Source organism: Medicago sativa, chromosome 2 (genome assembly GCF_051527215.1).
Source record: "Medicago sativa cultivar Bolivia chromosome 2, Bolivia_mono, whole genome shotgun sequence".
In the NCBI taxonomy this organism is placed as follows: domain Eukaryota; kingdom Viridiplantae; phylum Streptophyta; class Magnoliopsida; order Fabales; family Fabaceae; genus Medicago; species Medicago sativa.
The window spans coordinates 31007020-31032223 of NC_140750.1; the positions used below are offsets into that span (position 1 = coordinate 31007020).

General features: G+C 31.5%; 2 protein-coding genes and 1 pseudogene across 3 annotated transcripts; 2 read left to right on the top strand and 1 right to left on the bottom strand.

The window, feature by feature from the left end:
- Positions 1 to 556: 556 nt before the first annotated feature.
- LOC146946198 (GDSL esterase/lipase At5g45910-like) lies at positions 557 to 2739 on the top strand. Its single transcript, XM_085748876.1, has 5 exons — positions 557 to 803; positions 1013 to 1234; positions 1334 to 1476; positions 1578 to 1857; positions 2546 to 2739. The coding sequence occupies exons 1-5, from the start codon at positions 557 to 559 to the stop codon at positions 2737 to 2739; spliced, it is 1086 nt and encodes a 361-aa protein (XP_085605002.1).
- Positions 2740 to 8867: 6128 nt separating this feature from the next.
- On the bottom strand, positions 8868 to 9566 carry LOC146946199 (auxin-responsive protein SAUR78 pseudogene; annotated as a pseudogene). Its single transcript, XR_015026654.1, has one exon. The product of XR_015026654.1 is annotated as an auxin-responsive protein SAUR78 pseudogene (transcript).
- A 5925-nt stretch (positions 9567 to 15491) lies between these two features.
- Positions 15492 to 16951, top strand: LOC146946200 (uncharacterized). The gene is made up of 2 exons (XM_085748877.1): positions 15492 to 16505; positions 16590 to 16951. The coding sequence occupies exons 1-2, from the start codon at positions 15706 to 15708 to the stop codon at positions 16696 to 16698; spliced, it is 909 nt and encodes a 302-aa protein (XP_085605003.1). The 5' UTR covers positions 15492 to 15705; the 3' UTR covers positions 16699 to 16951.
- The last annotated feature ends 8253 nt before the right edge of the window (positions 16952 to 25204 follow it).

Here is a 25204-nt window from a genome sequence, read left to right on the forward strand (position 1 = left end):
TCAGGATCGAGAAAGCGCAATGTGCAAGTTTCAAGACTGAAATATATTGTTATGTGTTTCTTGAAAAAAATTGTTAGTCTCAACTTATGATTAATTAAATGTAAGGACGCGAATTTGGTGTAAATGAATATATAGTTAAACTTTATATCATTAACTAATAAATAATTTCTTTTAATTTAAGCAATTTATAATGTACAAACCTTGTGTCTCAATGGACTTTTAAAAAAATAATCGAAATAGATTTTTTTTGGGAGGGGGGACACGTCGTCACCAATTCTATATAAGGAAATTTAACACGCATTTAAATGACAATATATATTGCCAAAATAACAAATTAACACGTATTTAAAGCATCTGCCATAAAAAAAACATCTATTTATAGAATGTTTATGTGCTGGAAAATATTAGTTATTGTACAAGACATTTTATAAGATTCAAGGTAGTTAAACAACTTCCAGATTAGAATGTTTGGTGTATGACAAGATAATGGGTTGGTGATACAATATATATAATTTCAATTTACCCATCTTCACGTAATATAGACATTGATAAACTCATGGCTTACAATAACACCATGAATATCTTAATCCTCTTTTGGGTCACATTTGTGTATAGTTTTTTAGGAGTTTCAAATTCCAATCATCTTCCATATGAAGCTATTTTCAACTTTGGTGACTCAATTAGTGACACAGGAAATCAAGCTTCTTTTTACACACCGCCAAGCAATAGTTCATATGGTTCAACTTATTTCAAACAGCCTTCAGGACGTTTTTCAGATGGACGTTTGATCATAGATTTCATAGGTATTTTACAGTTACATGAAAATCTTTTCATATACATTTAATTTTTGGAGAAAAATTCAAATATTTCCATACTTGAATTTCACATTCATAATAATGAGTTTGAACTGGGGTGTTAGAAAGTGTATTATTGATATTTTTTTATTTAAATAAACTTAATAATCACGCAATTTTAATTGAATAGACAGTAACAAATATTCATTCATTTGTAGCGGAGGCATATGGATTGCCATTTTTGCCAGCTTATAAGACTATCACCAAAGGCCAAGACGTCACGAAAGGAGTGAACTTTGCATTTGCTGGTTCCACTGCACTTAATTATAATAATTATCTCAATAAAAGTGGAATTCATGTACCAGCAAGTAATTACTCATTGGGTGTTCAACTTAAGTTGTTTAAAGAGTTTAGAAATTCATCCTGTAAAAGCAAGAAAGGTATTACCATATCTACTTATTTAATTAACGTCTCTTTCAAAATGTTTTGTTTTTAATTCCATAACTAGGTAACAATGTTTGTTACATTATATAATGTAGATTGTCGTAGCTACTTCAAGAAGTCACTATTTTTAGTGGGAGAAATTGGTGGAAATGATCTTTCCTCTCATATCTCACACAATTTTTCAAACTTTAGAAATGTTGTTCCCTCAGTGGTTGATGCAATCACAAAAGCTACCACTGTAAGTTAAATTATACTTGATAGAGACGTATGAATGATTTAACAGTTCGGTGAGTAATTTACCAACTATATATTTTGTTTTTGTTTCTTTCCATATACTAGACATTAATCAAAGAAGGAGCTGTAGAGATAGTTGTGCCAGGGAACTTCCCAATAGGGTGCGGTGCCTCCCTTCTGGCATTGGCGACTGGCTATGGTAATAAGACTGAAAACTACGATGAATTTGGATGTTTTAAAGCCTTCAATACTATGGCGGAGTATTTCAACGACAAACTAATATATTCCATAAATACACTAAGAGAGAACTACCCTAATGTCAAGATAATATATTTTGACTACTACAATGCTGCCAAACGTTTATACGAAGCACCAGAACAATACGGTGGGTAGTTATTTATTTAACTTTTTACATTTTACATTGTTAGATGTACAACCTATTGTGATTACTAATTATATTATAGGTACATTTTCGCTTATCTTTTGACAAGCTTGTGATTGTGAGAGCTTATAGAAGCAGTGTATAACATGTGCATAAGCTCTCCAAACCAACTTATAAAAATATTTTATATAAAAATTATTTTAATTTGTTTAATCTATTACTAGCATTAAGACAAACGCTTTGTACCTGTCTGTTCGCTCTTTTTATTGCGCTAATGCGTATAAATTATGAATAATAGTTCTTATGACATTTTCTCTTTTATTTAAAGTTATTGGTAAATAATCCACTTTCATGTTGTAAAAAAATATACTCATCTTTTTCAATGACATCAACAATATAGCAAATACAGTATAATTCTTATATTTTTTATTGACACCAACAACATAATATTCTTATAGGTAAGCTTATTAATAGGTATAATTGAAAGCGAAAAAGTCATCCTAAAACCATGTATTCCTTTTATATATAGTATATATTATAGAAATAACTCATACATAAGATTTTATATAATAAGGATGTATGCTACAATAGCCTGGTTAGGTAGTTTATTCAAACAGAACGTAAGATTTACTTTTGTCTATTTCATTTATACATTTTCATTTATTTAATTCAAGTACATTTTTTTATGCAGGCTTTGATAAGAGTAAAATTTTAAAAGCATGTTGTGGAGGTCCTAACAACTCTGTTTGCTCCGACCCTTCTAAATATATAAATTGGGATGGACCCCACCTTACAGAAGCAGCATATAGGCAAATAGCAAAAGGACTAGTTGAAGGTCCTTTTGCAAATCCTCCACTTAAGCCAGCTCCTTTCAAAATAGCTTAAATATGAAAACAAGCATTCTATATAGGTTTCGTACAATGAATTTAAAAAAATATCAAGATTAATCTCTATATGAAGAAGTCATGATATCATTTTTTAGTTTTATCACAATTTATGTAGTTCTTGGATGGATTTATTATTATATGAAATTAATAATAAAGTTACTCTACTCAAGTCATGATTCAAATTAATAATAATTTACTTATTTGGTCGTATTATTCTTTTACATGTCAAAGATTGACTATAACCATTTTTTTTGGTACATAAAGTGTTACCATTTTTAATAACTACTAATAAAATTTTCCACTTTTTCCTCTTTTTCTAAATTATATAATTTGTTATATTGGTAAAAATTGTAAAGACACATTTGGACCTCGTCCAAATTTAAATAATCCATTCGAGCAAAAATATATTATAGGAAATGGACAATGAATATAAGTGTATTATGCAAATAATATGTTTTTCAATCCTTTGTTTGGACAATGAATATAAGTGTATTATGCAAATAATATCTTTTTCAATCCTTTGTCCTTCTCGAGCCTTTCAAATTTTCAATTTCCCCCTTATTAGAATTATGTAATCTTAAGTAGATTTACACATAGACCATACCTATTTGTGACAGTGAACACATTTTTTTTGGTCAAATTTACGTCTATTTACTTGCAACACGCATAAAAAAAATTATAAGAAAAATATAATGAAAGAGCAAGTAACATATTGTAAAAATAACATTAAACAAGAATAAAACTAATATCAAACTATACAAAACAAAATATTTAGAGTAGAACCCATTGTCATATTTTATGTGGCGGGAAAGTCTAACCATGTCAACTACAATTAGCACTAAATATACATTTTTATCCTTAGTTGCCATATCTCTAAAAACAGTGTGTGAAATACTGAAATCAGCATCGGAAACCTTACAATTGTCTACCACCCATCGAACAACACCAATATTTTGTTTGTATCGTCAATGTAACAAATCTCTGAATTCACCAAAAAAAAATAAAAATTGTATTTGTTCATTATATTTTGTAATGTTTTAATATTATGTTAGTTTTAATTTTAATATCTTCTTTTTCTTTGGTACACTTTTAATTTTAATATCTAATAAGATCAAAAACAAATTTGTACCAAACTAATATAAAATGATCAAAAACAAAATTCATACGGACGTGACAAACTTATACATAGATAAGAGAGAACAATTTCTTTCAACAAAAAAAAAAAAATAAACAAGCATAAGAGAGAATACATATATAGCATAAGAGAGAACAATTTCTTTCAACAAAAAAAAAAAAAAAGCCATAAGAGAGAACTATTGTTATTTATGGAGAGATCTATAACATCCGTAAGATCAATGGACCAAATTTCGTTTTTCTTTAAACTTACTCTTAGAGTCAATGAATGTCTCCTTATATATATAAAGAAAGTAGTATATTTTGCCTCTTTTGGGCTGACTTTTTCTCTTTTCAAAATTATTCTCAACTTTCAATACAAATAACACATATATAACAATAGATAAGAATAAATTTAAATATTAAAATAAGATAAAAGTGTAAGAAACACAATATGAGTATATATATGTTCATTTTTTTTTCTTTTATCATTTATAAAGTGTAACAAACTAGATATGTATATCTATACTTACTATTTCATTATCCTAATTATACTCTTAAATAACATTTTTTGTAATAAAGATTGTTGTTGGTGTCATTAAAAAAAATAAGAATTTATATTATATTTTTTTGTTAAATTGTTGGTGTCATTGAAATAGATAATCATGATTTGTTTGGTTTGTTATAACTTGAAAGAAACAAGTGTTTATATTTTTTGTTTTAATCAAAATAACAATTTCATAAAAAAACAGTGTTCATAATTTTCAAATGTTAGCACAATAAAAAGTCATTTTTTCGCTAGTATATGTAAAGAAAATAGGCTTAAAATACATGACTTTAGACAGCCTTTTTGATTGCCTATTTTACCTTTCATTTAAACTATTTCATTTACTATTTTATCCTTTAATAATATTATTTTAATTTTAATTAAAAAAATTAAATCTCATTAAAGTAGGAAGGGGATAGAAATTTTGAGCTGAAATTTTTATAATTCCAATTATACCCTTAAACAAATTTTCCTATATTAATATTATATTGTTAGTGGTTTTAAAAAAAAATAAGGATTTATATTATAGTTGTTATATTACTATTGTTGTCGAAAAAGATAAACATGGTGTTTTTTTGTTACAATTTGAAATTCATAAATATTTGTATTTATAATTTTAATAAAATTCAAAATTTCATATAAAATATCGTGCATAATTTACACATGTTAGCGCAATAAAAAGATCAGAAAGACGGAATATGTGAGTGCTCGTCTTTTCGCGTGTGTATATTCTGTCTTTTTCTTCCTTTCTCTTTCGGTAATCTAATGATTGAAGACGTGGGTGTGGTTTCTTCCATATTTTTGAAATTAAAATATAAACGGGACAGGCTGCTAAATTCTGTTTATGTTCAAATTTCAAATTCAAGAGAAACAAAGACTTTGTCACATATATTGTTCCATATATAATGATATAATTTAAGCCTGTTAAAAAAAATGATATAATTTAAGAGACGTGCACCCCACTCAAATATGACATTATAATGTGTACACAAAAACTAAAATAATAGAAGAAAGTACAAAATTAAAGTCTAAATTTAGAGCAGCATGCAATATCTGGGTTCACAAATCACAACTCTCTCTAATTTAGATTTTTATTGGATAATGATTTATTTAATAACACCACACCATTATTGTATGTATAAATTAAGCACCGGCAGCTTGACAACGCATAAGCTTCAAACTTGAATACAGCTTATAGAACCAAAATCCAAATTATTAACAAAGGCATGTAAGATAAAATGCTATGTTCTTCCCTAACAAAGATTGTTAAAAGCGTGTGAGTATATGTTATAGAATAATGATTAACGAAGACAATTTTAACAAACCAATCATCATAATTAGTATACATGAGTTGAATTCTAGGGTTGGTAGTAATATCTCTACACTTTATGCATTTTTAAATGTTGTAAAATAATCATCTAAATTCTCAACAACATAAAGAAGTAATATATGTAGTAGGAGCATTGCTTTCTGGTGCCTGTCTCCTTGAAAGTTGTTTAGGTCACTAGCTGTCTATATGAATATGGACTAATTTTGTAGCTAATGTACACTTTTATTTATTTATTTATAGTTTCTGGTACTTTAAGTGGCATAACAAAAAGAATAAGAATGCTTGTTAATTGGGTGCAACCATTTTCTTGAGTGTAGTAGCTAGTAGTAATTAGGTTTTATTAGATGGCAATCCCATTTAGCAACCACTTCAACATAAAAATATTTGAGCTTACACTCGTTTTTAATTGAGTTTATATATCTAAAATTCTAGCTAAATCTTAAATGAAGTTAGTAGTTCTTCTTAACTTTGATAGGGATGTGTATCCAATCATTTTAATTTTTAATTATGAAAAAATATTCTTAGGGACGTAATAGGTAGAAAACAAATAAGAGGACCCTATATATATTATTAGGCTAATGTTTCATGACACCCAAATTAAAAACATATTTATAAGTAATAATTGTTATGACTGTTACACACAAGCAACAACATCACTAAATACAAATTAAAAATAGAGAAAACTTGATGTACATAAGATGGTTGTTAGTCTCCTTCAAAAAAAAAAAAATAATGGTTGTTAGTCACATATCCAAGACACATGAATCAATTACTTTCTCTTGGTGCAGCGTATAAAGAAAACAATGTATTAGAAGAAGAGCAATGCTATTTATCAAGAAAGATTTTATCAAGAAATTGTCCCGAAATTAATGTTAGCCAATAAAATCTCAGCCTGACCGGAAATCATGGGGTGGTGGGTGTTATGTATTTTTTTTTTGAAACTTTAATAAATAAGATTAAAATCTAAGGGTGATTATTTTGCCATGTCATTCTTGAATTCATCAAGAAAATCCATTCTTGATATCTAGCATTTTCCATTAGAAGAAACTCCAAATCTTTAGAAGGAAAAAAAATCCATTTATTCTCAAGTGCTGAGCCGATTCTCGCAGGAGTCAAAGCGTAATTGACCTGTTTGAATCATCTCTCCCTAAGGGTTGCTATTTAACTCCAATGTAAGATCAAGACATATAATAGAATAAGAGTCAAAAGACCATCCAAGTAGGTCATAAACAACCCGAAATCCACAATGACCATCAACAACAATACCGACATCTTTAATAAATTGATTGATGGACAAAGGCAGTTGATTCATGTGTGGGAGGTTTCGTTGACTGGAGGTTGATTAAGAGCTTGATTACTTTCTAGTTAGGCATGATAACTTGGATCGTTAAGTCAGTGTATCTAGATGAAAAGGGTTGACATTCTCAAAAAAAGATGGTGAACGCTTAGTTGAACGTTTAGAACGGCCATCATGAGAAGAACTACCCCTCTTTGTTGTACCTTTTGTATAAACTTGAACCCATGTCAACTTCTGAAGTAAATTGTATCAGTTGTGAACGGTAGGTCGCAGTCCATACAATAAGGAAGGTTTTCGATTCACTTTACTCATCTTCTGAAGTAAATTATGATGTATGTAGTCTATATTAAAGACCACATACATCATTTATTGAATGAACTTTAAATGTGGATTTTTGCTTATAATAGTGACCGGAGGATGTATATCAGTAGTGAACGGTAGGTCGCAGTCCACACACACTGTGTTTTTAATTAATTAGTGTCTCCCTTCAAAAAAAAAAAACATTTAGCCTTGACAAATACATTGAATCACAAATACATACCTCAAATTATCAAATAGAAAAGTTGTCTCTCTGCTAGATATGTAAGATTCTGCGCTGATGGATCTTACATTGATATATATCATCTACGGAGATTAGTTGACCTTTTGTTTGAAGTGTGTTATTTGAACAACTAATTTGCGACATGATATGGACAACCAAACATATACACGATAATGTGGATATCGACACAAAAATCAAAGCAAATAAAAAAATGATTAAAAAACCGCATTGTCTTGTATATCTTTAATTGTTCGGTAAGTTATCTAATTTTTTTCTTTCAAATAACATTTCTGTTTTTTTGGAATCATGCAAAGTCTAATTACTAGCAAATAAGTCCTTTAAGACAACTATTATTCAAAAACATTCCTCGAGACAACTAAATTCTATAGTCAATTTAACCAAGTTGTTTGGGCTCCAGCGGCAAGGAGCTCCTTCCAAAGACGTACCTGGTGAATACCGGGTTCAAATCTCATGGGGAACAACGATTGGTCAATGCGCATGCCTCTACTCACGAGTCGGATTAATTGTCCATCTTTGATGGATTGAAAACCGGTGCGAAAGAAAAATAAAATAAAATTCTATAGTCAATTTAGTTGTTTGGGAAGTGACATTAAATTGATGTAGGATTAACTTTGAGAGTCACATATTCAGTTACGATGTCACACGCCATAGAATCTGACAATAACAGTTAATAGTGGGATCATTTGAAATGATGCTTTTCAAATGGATTTATTTGGACTAATGCTTATAATTTTAAAAACAAATTTATGAGTCACATATTCAGTTACTATGTCACACGCCATATTCATTTTCATTTTTAATTACAAAATATTAAATAATTTTTAATATATTTTATGTATTCAATGAACTGTACAAAACAAAAAAAAAAGTAAAAAAAAAAATACTTCCACCTTGCTAAAATAAGTGTTGTCTAAATTCGTATTCACATTGATTAAGAAATTTTATAAATAAAGAGAAAAAATTACAATTTTTAAAATTATCTTTATTAAATTAATCATTAACTATGGGTAGAAATAAGTCGAGCTGAGTCGAACTTGAACGCTCGGTTCAACTCAATAAAATTTAGTTTGACTCGATATTCGACTCGAGTACATTACAAACTATGTTTTTCAACTCGAACTCGACTGGATTCAAGCTCCCGAACTTTCAACCATGTCATGAATCTTCAAAAAAGAAAAATGAACACATTGCCATAAATATATAGATGAGTGTATTAACAAGTAAGTGATGCAGACACATTAATTTCTAGTGGGAGTAAAAAAAAATTCATATCAGAATGAAACAGGAAAACGATACTTAATTAAGAACAAATGAAGTAATACACCATATGATTGAAATGAAACTTGTGTGGAGAACCAGGCCATATAGATTAATGACTGATCTCTGATTAATTGGTCTTATTTGTTTATACCAAGTTACAATCATAATCGAAGATCATGCATGCATTATGTATATATATATACACATATACATATATACATACAAGGGATGTTAATGCATGATCTTTTGCTCAAATACTGTTACCACGACACAGCTAGCAACTGTAATAATCGACGAGTTCATCCAATGATTCTGGTTGAGGATCAGTATTCTCAATCATCCACAACATATGTTCAAACAGGACAACCTCACAAGCCACGTTAACCGTATCATCTTCATCGTTTACCTCGGTCGGATCGCGTGACCTGTCCACAAGCTCCTTAAAAAGTGGATGTCCAACAACTTCGGAGTTAACAAGGTATCGCCGCCTTGTCTTTCCCACAAACACGGGGCGAAGGTCTTGTGCCGACTCATCATCATTCACAACCGCTCTGATACTGGAGCGGTTGTGCTTGTTGTTGCTGCTGTTATTGTAATAGGCGAAGGTGTTCCATTTCTTGAGCACTGATTTAAGCTTTGTTAGTTTTGCAACTTTTGCCATGTTGGAAAGTTAAAGAAACAAAGAGGATATAGGTGTATGTGAGAAAGTGTAGGGAAGGTTCGGTTTTGGTATGTATAAAAAGGTAGGAAGAAGGGTGAAATGGTCATAAGCACCTAATTAAGAAAAGGTGAATTCTACGGTACAGTCACCCAAATGACTTTTCCAATAAAGTCAAACATTTTAAATCAGTTTGTGGAAAACCGGCTTTAAAAGTCTATTTTACAATAAAAATGGAATTTATTAAAGGACCAACAGGGAAATGTATTTTACAACCCTTTATTTTATGTCCAAACTATCAAGATATTACACTAGTTAAAGCACAAATTAGATGGTGCAATACAACGGCTGAATATTTTTTAGATAAATATTTATATGAAAGCCATGAAAATATAGATCATTTTTTATATAATGAATATAAAGGATTAGCTCAAGATTTAAGGAATAAACTTAAAGAAATAGCTAGATGAGTGAAGAAAATAGTACACTCACAACCAGAGTCAAAGCTTTGCTTGACGAAACCAAGAAATTAAATGAGAGATTTGAAAGACAGATTTCTTTTCTTGAAACCTTACCTCAGATCTATAAACAAAATAATTTGTTTACAAAAGATTATGAGCAAGGATTAGAAAGACCCCATGAAACTTGGGAAAATATGGAAAAAGATTTTCCGTGTTACAATAAAAATGAGAATAATAAATATCCTCATATATATCATTCTTTTAATCCTCAGTTAAACAATATCACTGATATGATTAATTATCTGATAAAAAACTGTTGTAAACAACATCTTTCTCTTCAAAAAGGGGGGATGAATAAGGAAAAAATCGAAATCGAAGAAAAAACCTTATTTGCTAATTATAAAAGATGAGTATAGAAGAAAACATAGAGTATCAACTCGAAAAATTAGAACAACTTATGGCTACTTTAGACATAAGTGAAAAAGATTCCATTAAGGAAGAACCTGAACCTAAAGATCTAGAAGATTTTGTCTACGACTTTAGTTCTGATGATGATTCAAAAGACGATGGAAATTTCGTTAAAATAGAACAATTAGAAATGGGCGAAAGCTCAGGAACAAAAAGAGGACCCTCTTATAATTGGAATACAGAGTTCCATAGAGAATTTTCTCAAGCTAAATTCCAAAGAATTCCTATGAGTTATATTCCCAAACATAGTGTAAACGATGGAAGTGGAATTTTAAATATTGATTGTGTTGACAATCTTGTCCAAACCATAAGAAGTTGGTATAATAAAAATACTATCCAAATACAGTTAGATAGTGACTTAAAAGGTCTAAGCCCAAAACAAATTTTTAATTATCTTTTGTGTAGAACAGAAGGTAATGCATATAAATTTCTGGCCGAAAAACCTGAAGAAGAACAAACTGCAGAAAACAGTATGGGAATGATCAATAAAATCTTTGAATGGCTTTTAAATGAATTCAAAGGATGGCAAGATACGGTAGACTCAAATACCGCCTTTAACACTGAAAAATTATGGAGAATAATGAATTTATCCATATGTAATCCTTGTTACATAGAAAATTATATTTGTGAATTTTCACAATTATATTATGATTTAAATAAAGACACTAGAGAAAACCAAAAGGTTGTCGAATTATTTTACCAAAAATTACCTATGTCTATGTCCCAAATAATTCAAAACGAATTTAACAGTGCAGTATCCTCAGGAACGGTTAAAGATACTTTAGGAGCTAGAATTTCTATCCTTAGAAATTGGATGCAAGAACAATGCCTAAAGAAACAATCAAAACGAGATGCACGAATAGGTTTGTGCTGCGATAGAATCCAAGGAAAAATTGGAGCATATGGTTGTGAAAAAACTAGGAAAAGAAGAAAATATCCTAGAAGAAAGAAATTTAAAAGATTTTCCTATGATAAAAAGAAACATAGGAAGAAAAAATTCTATAGAAGAAAAAGGGAGTACCCTAGAAAAAATAAAACCTGTCCTAAAGGTAAAAAATCATGCACATGTTGGCTATGCCATGAAGCAGGACATTATGCTAATGAATGTCCAAAGAAAGTTTCTAAAGAAAAGAAACAAGCTTTAAACATGATCTATAGAATAGGTTATGAACCAGTAGAATCAGACTCAGATTCTGATTGGGAGCAACAAAGCTTCTATGAACTTTGTACAGATTCCGAAGATGAGCAAAACCAAGATTTTGAGTAAAGGAAACCCTAGTGCTACCTTTATCAAAATAAAACTTCGTAAGAAGGAAATTTTAGCCTATTTAGATACAGGCGCAACATTATGCTTTGGAAAACGAAGCATATCAAGGAATTGGGAAAGGTTAGGAAAACCTAAAGAAATAATTGTTGCAGACAAATCAAAACATCAAATATGGTTTGTTTTGAGAGACATCTCAATTACTATAGAAGGTCATGAATTCTTCATACCAACAATTTATCTCCATGATTCAGGATTAGATTTAATCATTGGAAATAACTTTTTAAAGTTATATGCGCCGTTTGTGCAAAATGTTAAAACTATTTCTTTACTTTGGAAAAATTTAGCAAACCCCAAAGAAAAGACAAAAGTTATAACAACAAAAATTATAACTAGAAATGAGATTATTCAATTAATTTCTGAAAATCTTATAAACCTAAAGAGTATTTGGGAAGAAGGTAAATTATTTTTAAATCTTGAAGAAATAGAACAAAAACTTGATGCTGTATGTTCAGACGATCCTTTGGATAATCTGAAAAATACAAATCATGAACTTGTTACCATCAAATTACGAGATCCTAATAAGGAGATTAATGTAAAGTATAAAATGCCTTATTCAGTACAAGATAAATTAGAATTTCAAAAGGATATAAAAGAACTTCAAGAAAAGAAGTTAATTACTCCATCTGCAAGTCCACATTCAGCACCCGCTTTTTATGTGACAAATCACAATGAAATAAAAAGAGGAAAAGCTAGAATGGTGATAAATTATAAGAAACTCAATGATGCTACAATCGGAGATTCTTATAAATTACCACGAAAGGATTATATTTTGCAAAAAATAAAAGGATGTGATTGGTTTTCATCTTTTGATGCAAAATCAGGATACTATCAAATCAGACTTTCAGAAAAAACTAAGCCTTTAACAGCTTTTTCATGTCCACAAGGTCATTACCAATGGAATGTCCTTCCGTTTGGACTAAAACAAGCACCATCTATATACCAAAGATTTATGGATAATGCTCTTAGAGGATTAGAACATATATGTTTGGCATATATTGATGATATTTTAGTTTTTACAAAAGGAACTAAAGAACAACATCTTAAAGATGTAGAAATTGTTTTAAACAGAATTTCAGAAAAGGGAATTGTTATTTCAAAAAAGAAATCACAATTAGCCAAAAAGGAAATCGAGTATTTAGGCCTTATTTTTAAAGAAAATGGCACCCTCGATTTATCTCCACATGTTCAGGAAAAGATCCAAGCTTTCCCTGATGAATTGAAAGATCGAAAACAAATTCAAAGATTTTTAGGATGTTTGAATTATATTGCCAATGAAGGATTTTTCAAAAATTTGGCAACTGAAAGAAAGATTTTACAGAAAAAGATATCTGAGAAAGTTCCATGGTCATGGACTGAACAAGATACTCTAACTGTAAAAACTATTAAAAGAAAAATTAAAGTTTTACCCAGCTTATACAATCCAACAGAAAATGATTTTTTAATTGTTGAGATTGATGCTGATAAAACAACCTGGGCAGGTTGTATGAGAGCTCTACCTAATGGTAAAGCGATACTGAATCTTGATGATTCGGGAAACTATGTTGGTGATGTAACCCATCAACAAGGAATGAAAGATACTGGAGCAACCCAGTACGCTAAGTCTAGTAGCTCGAAAGAGAAATTGGACAAACTCTCTGATTCATCAGAAAAATTAGTATCAAAAGATACTAAGATTGATTATTCTTATGAAAATATTAAAAATAAGATAAAAGATGAAGATCTTTTACTTTGTAAATATGTTTCAGGATCATTTACAGATACCGAAACAAGATATCCAATTCATGAATTAGAAACATTGAGTTGTGTTAAAGTTTTAACAAAATGGCAAATGGAATTAATTCCAACCAGATTTTTACTAAGAACAGATTCCAAATATGTAACTGGATTTTGGAAATATGACCTTCGCGTCAATTATAAATATGGAAGACTTGTAAGATGGCAGATGAAACTCCAACCGTTTCACCCATATATTGAATATATAAAATCTGAAAAGAATTGCTTTGCAGATGCATTGACAAGAGAATGGAAGCAGCTATAAAGACATTACAGAATTCTCTCAGGCAAAAGCAGGAACAAATTGTCTCTGCAAAAAATCGTCTAGAAACTCTTCTTTCTGAAGAGGGGGAGATGATATTAACAATTCAAAACCTTGAAAAACTATGCAAAAAAGAAACATCAACAGTTTCAGAATCCAAAAATACTGAAAACTGGGATCTGCTAGGTCAAGATTCTGGAAAATTCAACTACTATGTAAAATACTCAGCTCCAAAAGAGTCAAATATCCCAATTGAGTCAATAGAACCAAAAGGATGGAAATCTTCAACAAACCCAACAACTGTCCTTGCAGATTTACCAAAAACATCTTGGGCCGATAAAGTCGAAGAAGAAGAAAGAAAAAATGGAAAAGAAAAAGAATCCATTGATCAACAAACAAGCCAAAAGATTGACAGTCAACTTGGAGGCAAAAAGAAAGCTTATGTAATTTTTGATGGACCTATGAAAGGTATCTACCAAAACTGGGAAACCACAAAGTTACATACAAACGGCAAAAATGTCAGATACAAAGGATATGAGACTCTTGAAGAAGCAAAAACAGCCTACAACGCTGTTTACAAGGAAGTTGCAACAGCAAACAATATAGTCCAGCCATCAAAAATGGAGACTAAGAAGAAAATATCTGTAGATAGAATTATCTATGGAGAAAGCAAATTTGTTAAAGAAGTCACCATTGGAGACTACTACAAAAACTGGAGATGGTTAACTAACTACTCAGAAGAGTTAAAAACAGAATGTTTTTATCCTAGCAACAACGGGATAGAAGTAAAAGCTGTAACAGTCCCAGGCGTAGGAAAAGAATTAGTCAGATCATTCTATGATTGTGGAATGATTAAAACAATGTATCTTCAAGAAGATGCAGGAAGAAAAATTCATGAACTAGAACTTCTTCCAAAAGATATAGGCGAAATCGCTTATAAGTTCAACAATAGCTTCGCAAAAGGTAAAGAGTTCTTTTTATCTTTTACTTCAACTTATCCATGGTTCGAAGACGATGAAGTTATTAAAGCCAGACACTTAATCAAGATTGGCATTTCAAATCATTCATATCCAACAAATGATGGAAGAGATGTAGATCCAAGACCAGAATGTTTTCTGCATCAAATGGAAAAATTCTATGATGCTCTCATCAGATTTGGAGTAAAATTACCAAACTTCAGGGTAATTACTGCAAAAGCAAGTTTTCTAGTCTATAGTGATTCAAGGAAACAAGCAAAAGAAGAGCATCTTCAGCAAATCCTAAAGTTTGAAGAAAACTTTAGTGGGCTTGAAGCAGACTTGGGCCATCTACCCGACCCAATCCAACAGGAGTGCTGCCGACACTTTCAAAAATACAAAGGACACCAATGCAAGTGGTGCGCAAAGGACATGAAAAACGTGGTCGACAAAGAATCGTTGTATGATAGTGACATATCACCAAATAACGAAGAAAATGTAGAAAGTTAGTGGGCATGGGACCCATTTAGAGATAAGCCTTATCTCTAAGGCAATTATGTAATCTACTTTTCTGTATTTTCTTTATTTCTTTTGTCGTATAGTAAGCTGTAGCCAGCTGTAAGGATGGAGACGTAGTACCTATCTGTAAGTCTCTATGCCTATAAATAAGAGCCTTGAAGCTCATTTGTAGATACCATGATTTGAAGCAATATAAGTTATATCAGTTTGATATGAGCTTGCCTCTTAGTTTTAAGAACTAGTGGTCCTATAGTGGTAAAACACTATAGTTGAGAATTCTTGAGGTAATACTCTGGAGGAATTCGCCCTGAGTTGGGATAAACTCAATACAAGCAGAAAAAACTGCTGAAGAAGATCAGATTGCTGAAGCAAAACAACCCATATTTCTGAAGAAAAATCAGGTATGAATTTATCAAGAATTATTATAAAATATGTCTGAAGTTTCATATTTTGAAGGAACATCTAGTTATCATGCTGATAGCATAATAGATAATAAAATTGAAGAAGCAGATTTGTCTTTAACTGCTGAAGAAAATTTTAAAAGAAAGTTTAGTAAACTTAAGGAATTTCTGTCAAGAAAAAATATTCTAAAATTCGGAATAATGGTAGGAGAGGAAGCAATTCCAATTGAAACAACTAATGGAAAAATAGTTATATCAACTATAGATAAACAACAAATCGATAAAAGACTTGGAAAATTTTCTGAGAACGAGAGAAAAAAGATTGGTTATATTCATATATCAACCATTCAAATTCTAATCAAAAGTACCTTCATGAAAGGTATTGATTCACCTCTAGAAATAGCTCTAGAAGATTCTAGAATTAGAAATAAAAAACAAGCAGTAATTGCAAAAGGAAATTGTAATCTAAAATATGGAAAGATAAAATTTGATATAAATTTACAGATGGGATTATCCCTAAAAGATATAGATTTGAATAAATCTATAGTTTTTCATTATAAGCTAAAAGATTCAACATTTATGAAAGAAGGTAATCATCCTTTTACAATTTACTACAGAATTAATTATGCTTTGAGTAATTCACATCATAGCATAGAATTCATAGGAAAAGAAACGATTCATATTGATGAGTTATTTACACCATTAATTACTTTGGAAACACCAATATTTAAAGATATCACGAGAAATAGTTTTTCTCTGATAGAAGCAGAAAAGAATATGTTTGAAGAAACAGAAAAACCGTTGTTTAGAAGCCAAAGTCTTCGAATAACATCACCGAACAAAGATCAAAAAGATTTTTGCAAATCATTAAGTTCTCAAACCATATTTGAAGATGATACTTCATCTTCATTCGAACCACCTAGAAAGGATTTCGAAATAAGCAGAGAAAAAGAGCTTAAGGATCTGCATGATTCTATAAAAACTCTATCGATACAGGTTAATAAGATTAATCAAAGACTATAAAAAGTCAAAATGCCTGGATTAAATCTAAAAACAGAGTTACAACTCTATAAGCAAAGACTAGAAGAAATAATTTCTGAAATAAATTATCAAAATACAAGAATTATATTAAAACAAATTCTTTTTGCTTCACAAGATTTAATAATCTACCATGTAGGTTATATTTCTAATTTATTAGAAGAAATAGAAGATTCGAATACTCTTACAAGTATTCAGCAAGAAAAAGCAAAAAGACTTTTAGAACCCTTTCAAGGTTTAGAAAAAATCGAAAAAATGTTAAAACAAATAAAAACTGATCAAATGCTAGAACAAGAAAATCTCCGCTGGAGAATCAACAATTAAGATATGCCTGGACTAGATCTTATAACAGAATTAAGACTCTTCAAGAAAAGGCTAGAAGATATAGTCTTTGAAATAGAATTATATTATGAAAGAATTGTTTTTAAACAAACTCTTTACAATTCTAGAGAATTTGTTATATATCATATAGAATATATTGAAGATCTATTAAGAGATACAGAAGATTTAGAAAATCTTACTCAGATACAAAAACAAAGAGCTAAAACACTCTTAAAACCTTTTCAAGGATTAACTAAAATCGAACAAATGTTAAACGAAGTTCGAAAAAATTCCGCTGAAAACCCCACTTCAAACCTGGTATCAGAGCAGGAAACACAATCCTAAGGGATAAACATGAAAATAAAAAAGAAATTAAAAAATATTTTTTATATAAAACAAAAGCTTTTTAAAATCGTTTTTCCGAATAACCGATTTAAAAAGACATCCACGTGGCACTCTCCTATTAAGCCACATAAGCGACTTTTCCAGAAAAGTCATAAAAACAACTGCACCATAGCAGTCCCCTTAAGAAAAAGATAGTGGCCTAAACGATAGTTGTGTTTTTGTGGCGTTTTGGACTTTAGTGGGTGTGAATTTTGAACCGTTGTTTGGTTTGTCTTTGTCAACCTTTATATATTTTTCTCTCTATTATTATTAGGTGTCTCTCGAGCTCTTTAGGAAGTTCTTTTCTTTAATTAATGAATAAATAGTATTTTTTTTGGTAACTAATGTTTAGGTGATTTGGGTATTGGGCTGGACAAGGAAGACCTCAAATGTTCATAATTTAAAGGACATAAGGTGAACTAAGTCTGTAAGGTTATTTATATGAATCAACTTCTTATCAACTGAACAAACATTTATTGGTATAAGTTGTATGATTATTGTTTCACTTTTCTATAGGAAAATATTTCTTTTTATATAAACTTTGTTGGCATATATTTAGATTTTGTCTTAATTTGGAGTATGATGTTGTAGTAAATGTCGATGTCTTACTTGTGTGGCAAGTATGATTCATTTCACCTTGTTCTTGTATTTTATCAGTGTTGAGTTGCTTTGTTGGCTAGATGGAAAATTTAGTACACTTATTCGAATACTAAAGGCTTAATGCATTGTTTGATCCCTTAACTTATTTTTGGTTTTCATTTTGGTCCCCTAATTATAAAGTGTCTCAATTTGGTCCCATAAGTCTTCCCCCGTTTACTAATGTGGTCCTCTCCGTTAGTTTTTAATGTCTAAATTTTTTGATGTGATTTTAACCATTAGATTGCATGTCCATTGTATTTAATGGTGAAGCATCAACACCTAATTTTTTTTTTCATTTTTCATCATCTTCTCTCTTCTTCTTTCTCATATCTTCATTAACTTTTTCCAGATTTTTTTTCTTTCCAAAAACATAAATCCCTTCTTTGTAATTGAAACTTAAATTCACAAAATATCCAAACCTCATTCACAACATCACACAAAATCATTAATCACAAAATCTCAAATGAAATATGAGACCCCAAATAGAAATCAAGAATCGTGCAAGAATAACATCAAACGTGAGAGAACTTACGAACCTAAGTGGAAGATGGAATTGGGGGATTATTAAGGTTGCTGTAAATTTTTGAAAGACGACCAGTTTGGGGCTTAGATCAAATAGTTTTTTTTCTTTAGATCAAAAATCTCTTGTACCAAAGGAATGTGAATCAACACCAGTTTCCATGCCAATAACCAACCTACAAACGAACTCAATTTAATAAATTGAAACTGCGATGAAGAAATAGATAGAAACGAAGTTATATATCAACCTATAGAGATTAAGGTGAGAACTAAAAGTATGGCGAAGAGGAGAATTTCATAAAGAAAGAATTTGAATTGTTTATGGGTTTGTTTATGAATTTGAATTTTGCTGAATTGTTTATGAATTTGAATTTTGTTGTTGCTGATGATTGAATGTTGTTAATTCCAAATCCTCTTTTTTTATTTGAATGAAGAATTTGGAATTCAAAACCAAAAAAGGAAAGGAAAAGGGAAAGAAGAAGAAAAGGAAAGGAAAAAAAAAGGAAAACGATAATGAAGAAAAGGAAAAGGAAAGAAAGAAGAAGAGAAAGAAAGAAGAAGAAAAGGAAAGAAAAGGAAAACGGAGAATGAAGAAAAGGAAAGGAAAAGGAAAGAAGAAGAAGAAAAGGGGGGAAAGAACCAAAATGAGGGGAAGAGGAAAAAAAGAAAGAAAAAGAAAAAGATGAAATGAGGAGAAAGAAGTAAAAATGATCTGGGCTTGTGTTGTTGTTTTTTATGGGTTGGTATGAAAATTATGTTGAATATGATTAAGAAGAGGATGAAGAATATAGGAAGAATTAGTTAATAAATGGTATACTATAAGATAGAATAGACATGCACAATCCAACGATCCTCTTTTTAACTAAAATATCAAATGGTTAAAATTAAAAAACTTAGTAAGGTCTATGGTGGACCACCTATAGTGTTGGTTCACCTTAGACATTTAGGGTTAAAAACAGACGGAAAGGACCAAAATGGTAAACGGCGGAAGAGTTATGGGACCAAATTGAGACACTTTATAGTTATGGGACCAAACTGAAAACCAAAAATAAGTTAAGGGACAAAATTATGTATTAAGCCAATACTAAATTATATCAAATTATTTTTTATTATAGGGCTAATTAAACAACACAAAAGAAAAAAGAAACGGAACAAAAGAAGCAAAACTACTCCCTATGGAAATAAGTTCCTGATACATCATTCCTTAGCCGATTGAGGATTTTGAAGGTTACTCGTGAATTAGCAAACTAGAATTTGAGGAAGTTCTAAGCTTGATCAGAAAATCTGCACCCTAGTTCCCTTCTATTAGAATATGAGTAATAGAGACATTACTTTGAGAGATTAGGTCTTTAATGTCTTGGATTAAAACTGCATGCACCTGACAATTCACAAGGGGGCCATTGATGACATTGATGCAATAAGGAGAATCTGAGTAACAAACGAAATCATCGATACCTAAATCTTTTGCCATGATGAGACCATTATAGATTTCAAGAAGTTTGGCGAGACGAGCAAGATGTCATGTAATGTGACCTTAGAAGGCGGATAAAAAGAAAAAAAAGTGTTATTTCACAATGTACCTCCAAAATTGGCCCTGACTAGAGACTCGAGGCAACTCCCATTGATGACATGATGTCATTACATGTTTTTTATCAGTTATTTTGATGCTTTTATTGAGTCTATTGTTCTTAGACAGACTGGACGTGAAGAAAGCAAGAAATACATAGATGTTGAATTAATAATATCATGACACGATTTTGAATCAGAATGTGAGAGTTTCCACTAACTTAAAATCATGACACGATCCTAGGAATAAATGATGGTTTAATTGTGATAATAAATTAACGTACGGAAAAACCTTCAAAGAATACTAGCTCACCTATGGAATTAGGAAGTTGTAACCTTTGAAGAGAACTCTGATACAAGGAATTGATAAGGGGTAATTTTGTTAATCATTTTAAACTAGTGGAGCATTATTATGGGTAGTTGCAGAGTACCAAACAAGGATAACAAGAGGATTCGAAAAGCCTGCTATATTTCTCTAATTATCGTTACAAAACCTTTTTACAAGTCTTATTTTAATCTATGCAAACCAAACCAACTTTCTTGTGCACCCCCCAATTATACACATCTGAGATCATAACAATATTCCATTTTGAAGTTAACACAATCCTCATGAATATGAACTTAGAAATCATTACTTCGATAGTTTTAGTGCACTTTCTAAATATCTAGCAAATTTATGGCGCTGTTGTCGAGGATTGTTGAATCATTTCAACAAGGCAATATTGTTGTAATTTAGGATTTCCATTATTTAATTTTTTAAAGAAAAAAATCAACTATTTTTTGTTTGGTTTAGTTTCTTATTTGAATTTGGTATATTGAAGTGCTAAGGTATCTCTTTTTGTTGTGTATATGAGGTAGAATTTGACCTGAAGACTTGTTACACGATCCAGAGATCAAGAAAACCACAAGAGCTTATCGGGAAGCAGTTCGTTTAATTAGCTCGATTAGCTGAAGGTACACCAAAAACTTGTCACACTTTACCTGGTCCATCTGAAAGTGAACCTGTCACCATGGGTTATAATCCACCAACACCACCACCTGTAAGACCTATGATGGGTGATTATGGGTTGACTACTAACTGTGGTCAACTCACATATCTTCCAACCTGTCAACCCTGTAGTCTTTGACATAAAAACTTTTGTCCAGCAAGGGTTGAAAGAGAACCAGTATGAGGTGAAAGATTTTTAATGTCATCATGAACATTTAAGTAGGTTCTATGAAACATGCCAAAATTGTGTGCCACCAACAAATGTAACCGAGGATTAGAAGAAACTTAGGTTGTTTGCATTTACCTTGACATGAAGAGTCAAAGATTGGTTGTTATCCTTACTGAGTGGAGCCATCCAGAGGAGTTAGAACTTCAATTTCTCCAAAGATTTTTCCTCATGTCAAAATATTGGGAGAAAAGACATGAAATCACCAACTTTATCCAGGAAGAGGCTGAATCTCTCTATGATGCTCGGGAGAGATTCAAGTTGTCACCAATGAGATGTACATTCCATGAATTGAGTGAGAAAACCCATATGCAAATATTTTTTCGAAGGTCTACAACCTAACTAGAGAATGCTCTTAGATTCCTCAATTAGGGGTAGTCTGAGAGTAAAGACTGGCCTTGAGTTTCAAACCTTGATTGAGAACATGGCTCAAAATGAGTATCGTGTTACGACTGAGTGAGGTAAGTGATTAGTGTATGGAGTGAACGAGAACATTGTTATCATGGCTTACCAAAATTTGATGAGTAAACAAATGGAAGCACTAACCAAAAAGGTAGAAGCCATAAGTATGGGGCAAGCTCAAGTCCAGCTGGCTCAAGTGTAGTAGATTCAACAAGCACCAGTTTTGAGGTGCAACTTTTATGTTGAGAGGCATGCAAATAGTGAGTGTGTACTATAAGGAGTGAGTGAGGAAGCCAACTACATGGGAAACGGCCAAAAAGGAAACCCTTACTCAAACATATACAATCATGCGTGGGCACACCATCCTAACCTCAAATACTCTAACAACAACACCTTGAACCCTCTTCTTCCATATCCACAATCTCAAAAACCAAGGAAACCATCTGCACTTGAAGAAGCTTTAATAGGTTTCAGTAAGGTGACTCAGAGAAACTTTCAAGGAATCAGAAGGCTGTGTAAAGCCATAATGAAGCCTCTATGAAAATCTTGAAAATCAGATTGGATAGTTGGCTGAACTAGTCAAATGGAGATTTCTCTAGCAATACAAAGGACAGTCCAAAGAATGAAAGCTTCAAGGCAATTGAATTGAGAAATAAGAAAGTGTTTACACCGGTAACTCCCAAAGTTACCAAAGGTAAGGTAGCTGAAGTTGCTGGAAAAGAAGAGTGTGGAATAGTTAAAAATGAAAATAATGGTGTAGTTGAAAATGTAAAGAAGTGTAAAAATATTGAGGGACAAAAAAATTAAAAAAATAATATTGATGGAGAAAAAAGTGAGAAATTAATTGATGTCGACTCCATATTGAGAAAATAAAAGAGTCAACTTCTCAAGGATGGGAACAAGAAGTAGGAGATCCCATCATATGTGAAGCAAGAGATGCATTTTAAGAAGTTCATGGAGTTGCTCATTCAATTGCAAGTCAATATCATGTTTAGTGAAGCTTTAGATCTAATTCCGGTGTACGAAAAGTTCATGAAAGATTTGTTGACCGGAATATAGAGGCAAAGGGATGATGAGAACATAGCTCTGTCTAAAAATTGTAGTGCAATCCTTCAAAAGAAGCTCCCACCTAAGTTAAAAGATCCAAGTACTTTTACTATCCCTTGCACAATTGGGAAGGTTAGTGTAGGTATAGCCTTATGTAATTTAGGGGGTAACGTTAACCTTATACCCGTGTCTATGATGCAAAACTTGGGATGCGAGAACATAAACCATTCGAAAATGATACTCACCATAGCCAATCGTACAAGTTCTTATCCTTATGGTGTGTTTGAAGATGTGTTAGTACATGTGAATGATTTAGTGTTCCATGCTGATTTTGTGATCTTAAACATGGAGGAGTATGAAGAGATTCCATTGTTGTTGGGTAGTTCTTTCTTAGCAACTGGTAGAGCCCTTGTAGATGTTGAAATGGGTGAACTCAAGTTGAGGTTCCAAAATGGACAAGTAGTCTTTAATGTTTTAGAGTCAATGAAACATAGGAACGAGAATCCCACCGAGTTGACATTGTTGATAAAATAGTGGAAGACACTACTAAAGAGGAAAATTTAGCCCAACCTATGGAGAAAGTGATGGTAAATTCAGTTCAATGTTGTGAGAAAGACAGAGATGCTAAAGTTGAAGAGTGTGCGAAGTAACTTGAAGCATCAAAAGACGAGTTAGCACCTAAAAAAATAAAAAAAGGTTGCATGATGAAAATAAAAAAGGGGCGCCATACTATAGTGTTCCTGAGTAAAATATGCGTTAAAATAAGCTATCATAAGTATCTCATTGACACACTTAGATAAAGAGAAGCTTATGAGAGTTTTGAGAGAGAATCAAGGGGCACTATGTTTGAATATTTCTGACCTGAAAGGTGTAAGTCTGGTATATTGCATGCACAAACTTCACTTTAAAGCTGAGTTGAAACCAGTTGTCCAACCACAAAGGAGGCTTAACCCAACGATGAAGGAGGTAGTCAAGAAAGAGCTGCTTAAACTTCTAGATGCAGGAATGATTTACCCCATCTCTGACAGTTCATGGGTGTCTCCGGTGCATGTGGCCCTTAATGAATGTCGTAGCTAAGGAGAAAAATGAGTTGATTCCAACTTCTATAGTTACTTGGTCGAAAATGTGTATAGAATACAGGAGATTGAACCAGGAAAAAAGAAAGGATCACATCCCTTTACCTTTCATGGATCAAATGTTCGAAAGGTTAGCTTGCCAAGCTTTCTATTGCGTTCTAGATGGGTACTTGGGATATAATCAGATTGTTGGAGCTATAGAGGATCAGAAGAATACTACTTTCACATGTCCATTTCAGGTGTTTTCTTATAAGAGGATGTCTTTTGGATTGTGTAATGCATCGACGACCTTTAGAGGTGTATGCTTTCTATTTTCTCTTATATGATAGAGAAAAACATTGAGGTATTGTTAAACGATTTATCTTTCTTTTTTCCAAGTCATTTGATCAATTCTTGTTTCACCTTGATGTTATCTTAAAAAGGTCGACGAAACTAACCTTGTTTTAAACTTGGGAAAAAGACATTTCATTGTAACTAAAGGTATAGTTTTGGGGAGAAAAATAACTGGACAAGCTAAAATAGATGTTATAGAGAAATTACCCCCTCCTGTGAGCATCAAAGGGGTAAGAAGTTTATTGGTGCATGGCGGTTTCTATTGGCACTTTATTAAATATTTTTCAAAAATTGCAAATCCGTTTTATAACCACTTGGTCAATGAAAATGATTTTATGTTTGATTCTGGATGTTTAGATTCTTTTGCTTTGATTAAAAACAAGTTGGTGACTGCACCGGTAATCATTGCTCTAAATTGGGATAACTCTTTTAAGTTGATGTGTGATACAAGTGATTACGCGGTTAGATCAATTTTTAGGCAATGCAAAAAGAAATGTTTCCATGCAATTTATTACTCAAGCAAGGTTTTGAATGAAAATCAAGTCAATTATTCAACAACTGTAAAGGAATTAGTGTTGTAATCATTTCTTTGGAAAAATGGTGGTCTTACTTAATTGGCTCCGAAGTTATTGCATTTACAGAGCATGCAGCCCTGAAGTATTTGCTTACAAAATGGGGTTTAAAACCCAATTGCTAAGATGGATCTTGTTGTTACAAGAATTTGATATGTGAATTAGGGATAAGAAGGAAGTCGAGAATGTGGTAACAGATCACCTCTCAAGGTTAGATAAAAAGGATGTGACTGAGAAAGAGAAAATATTAGTATAAGAGTTCCCTAGTAACAATTGTTTTCTGTAGGAGAAAGATTATGGTTTAACGACATGGAAAACTGCAAAGTAGGCAATGTGGTCTCGGATGAGGTGAACTGGAAGCAAAAAAGAAATTCTTCAATGATGCCAACCATTATTTATGGAATGATCCATATTTGTT

Bases quoted from the DNA above. Each gene is read 5' to 3' on its own strand.
- LOC146946198 (XM_085748876.1), top strand. From the start codon at position 557: ATGGCTTACAATAACACCATGAATATCTTAATCCTCTTTTGGGTCACA. The intron at 1,235-1,333 runs GTATTACCATAT...TATATAATGTAG, and splicing joins ATCCTGTAAAAGCAAGAAAG to ATTGTCGTAGCTACTTCAAG. The intron at 1,477-1,577 runs GTAAGTTAAATT...TCCATATACTAG, and splicing joins CAATCACAAAAGCTACCACT to ACATTAATCAAAGAAGGAGC.
- LOC146946200 (XM_085748877.1), top strand. From the start codon at position 15,706: ATGTCTGAAGTTTCATATTTTGAAGGAACATCTAGTTATCATGCTGAT. The intron at 16,506-16,589 runs ATCACCGAACAA...ATCTTCATTCGA, and splicing joins AGCCAAAGTCTTCGAATAAC to ACCACCTAGAAAGGATTTCG.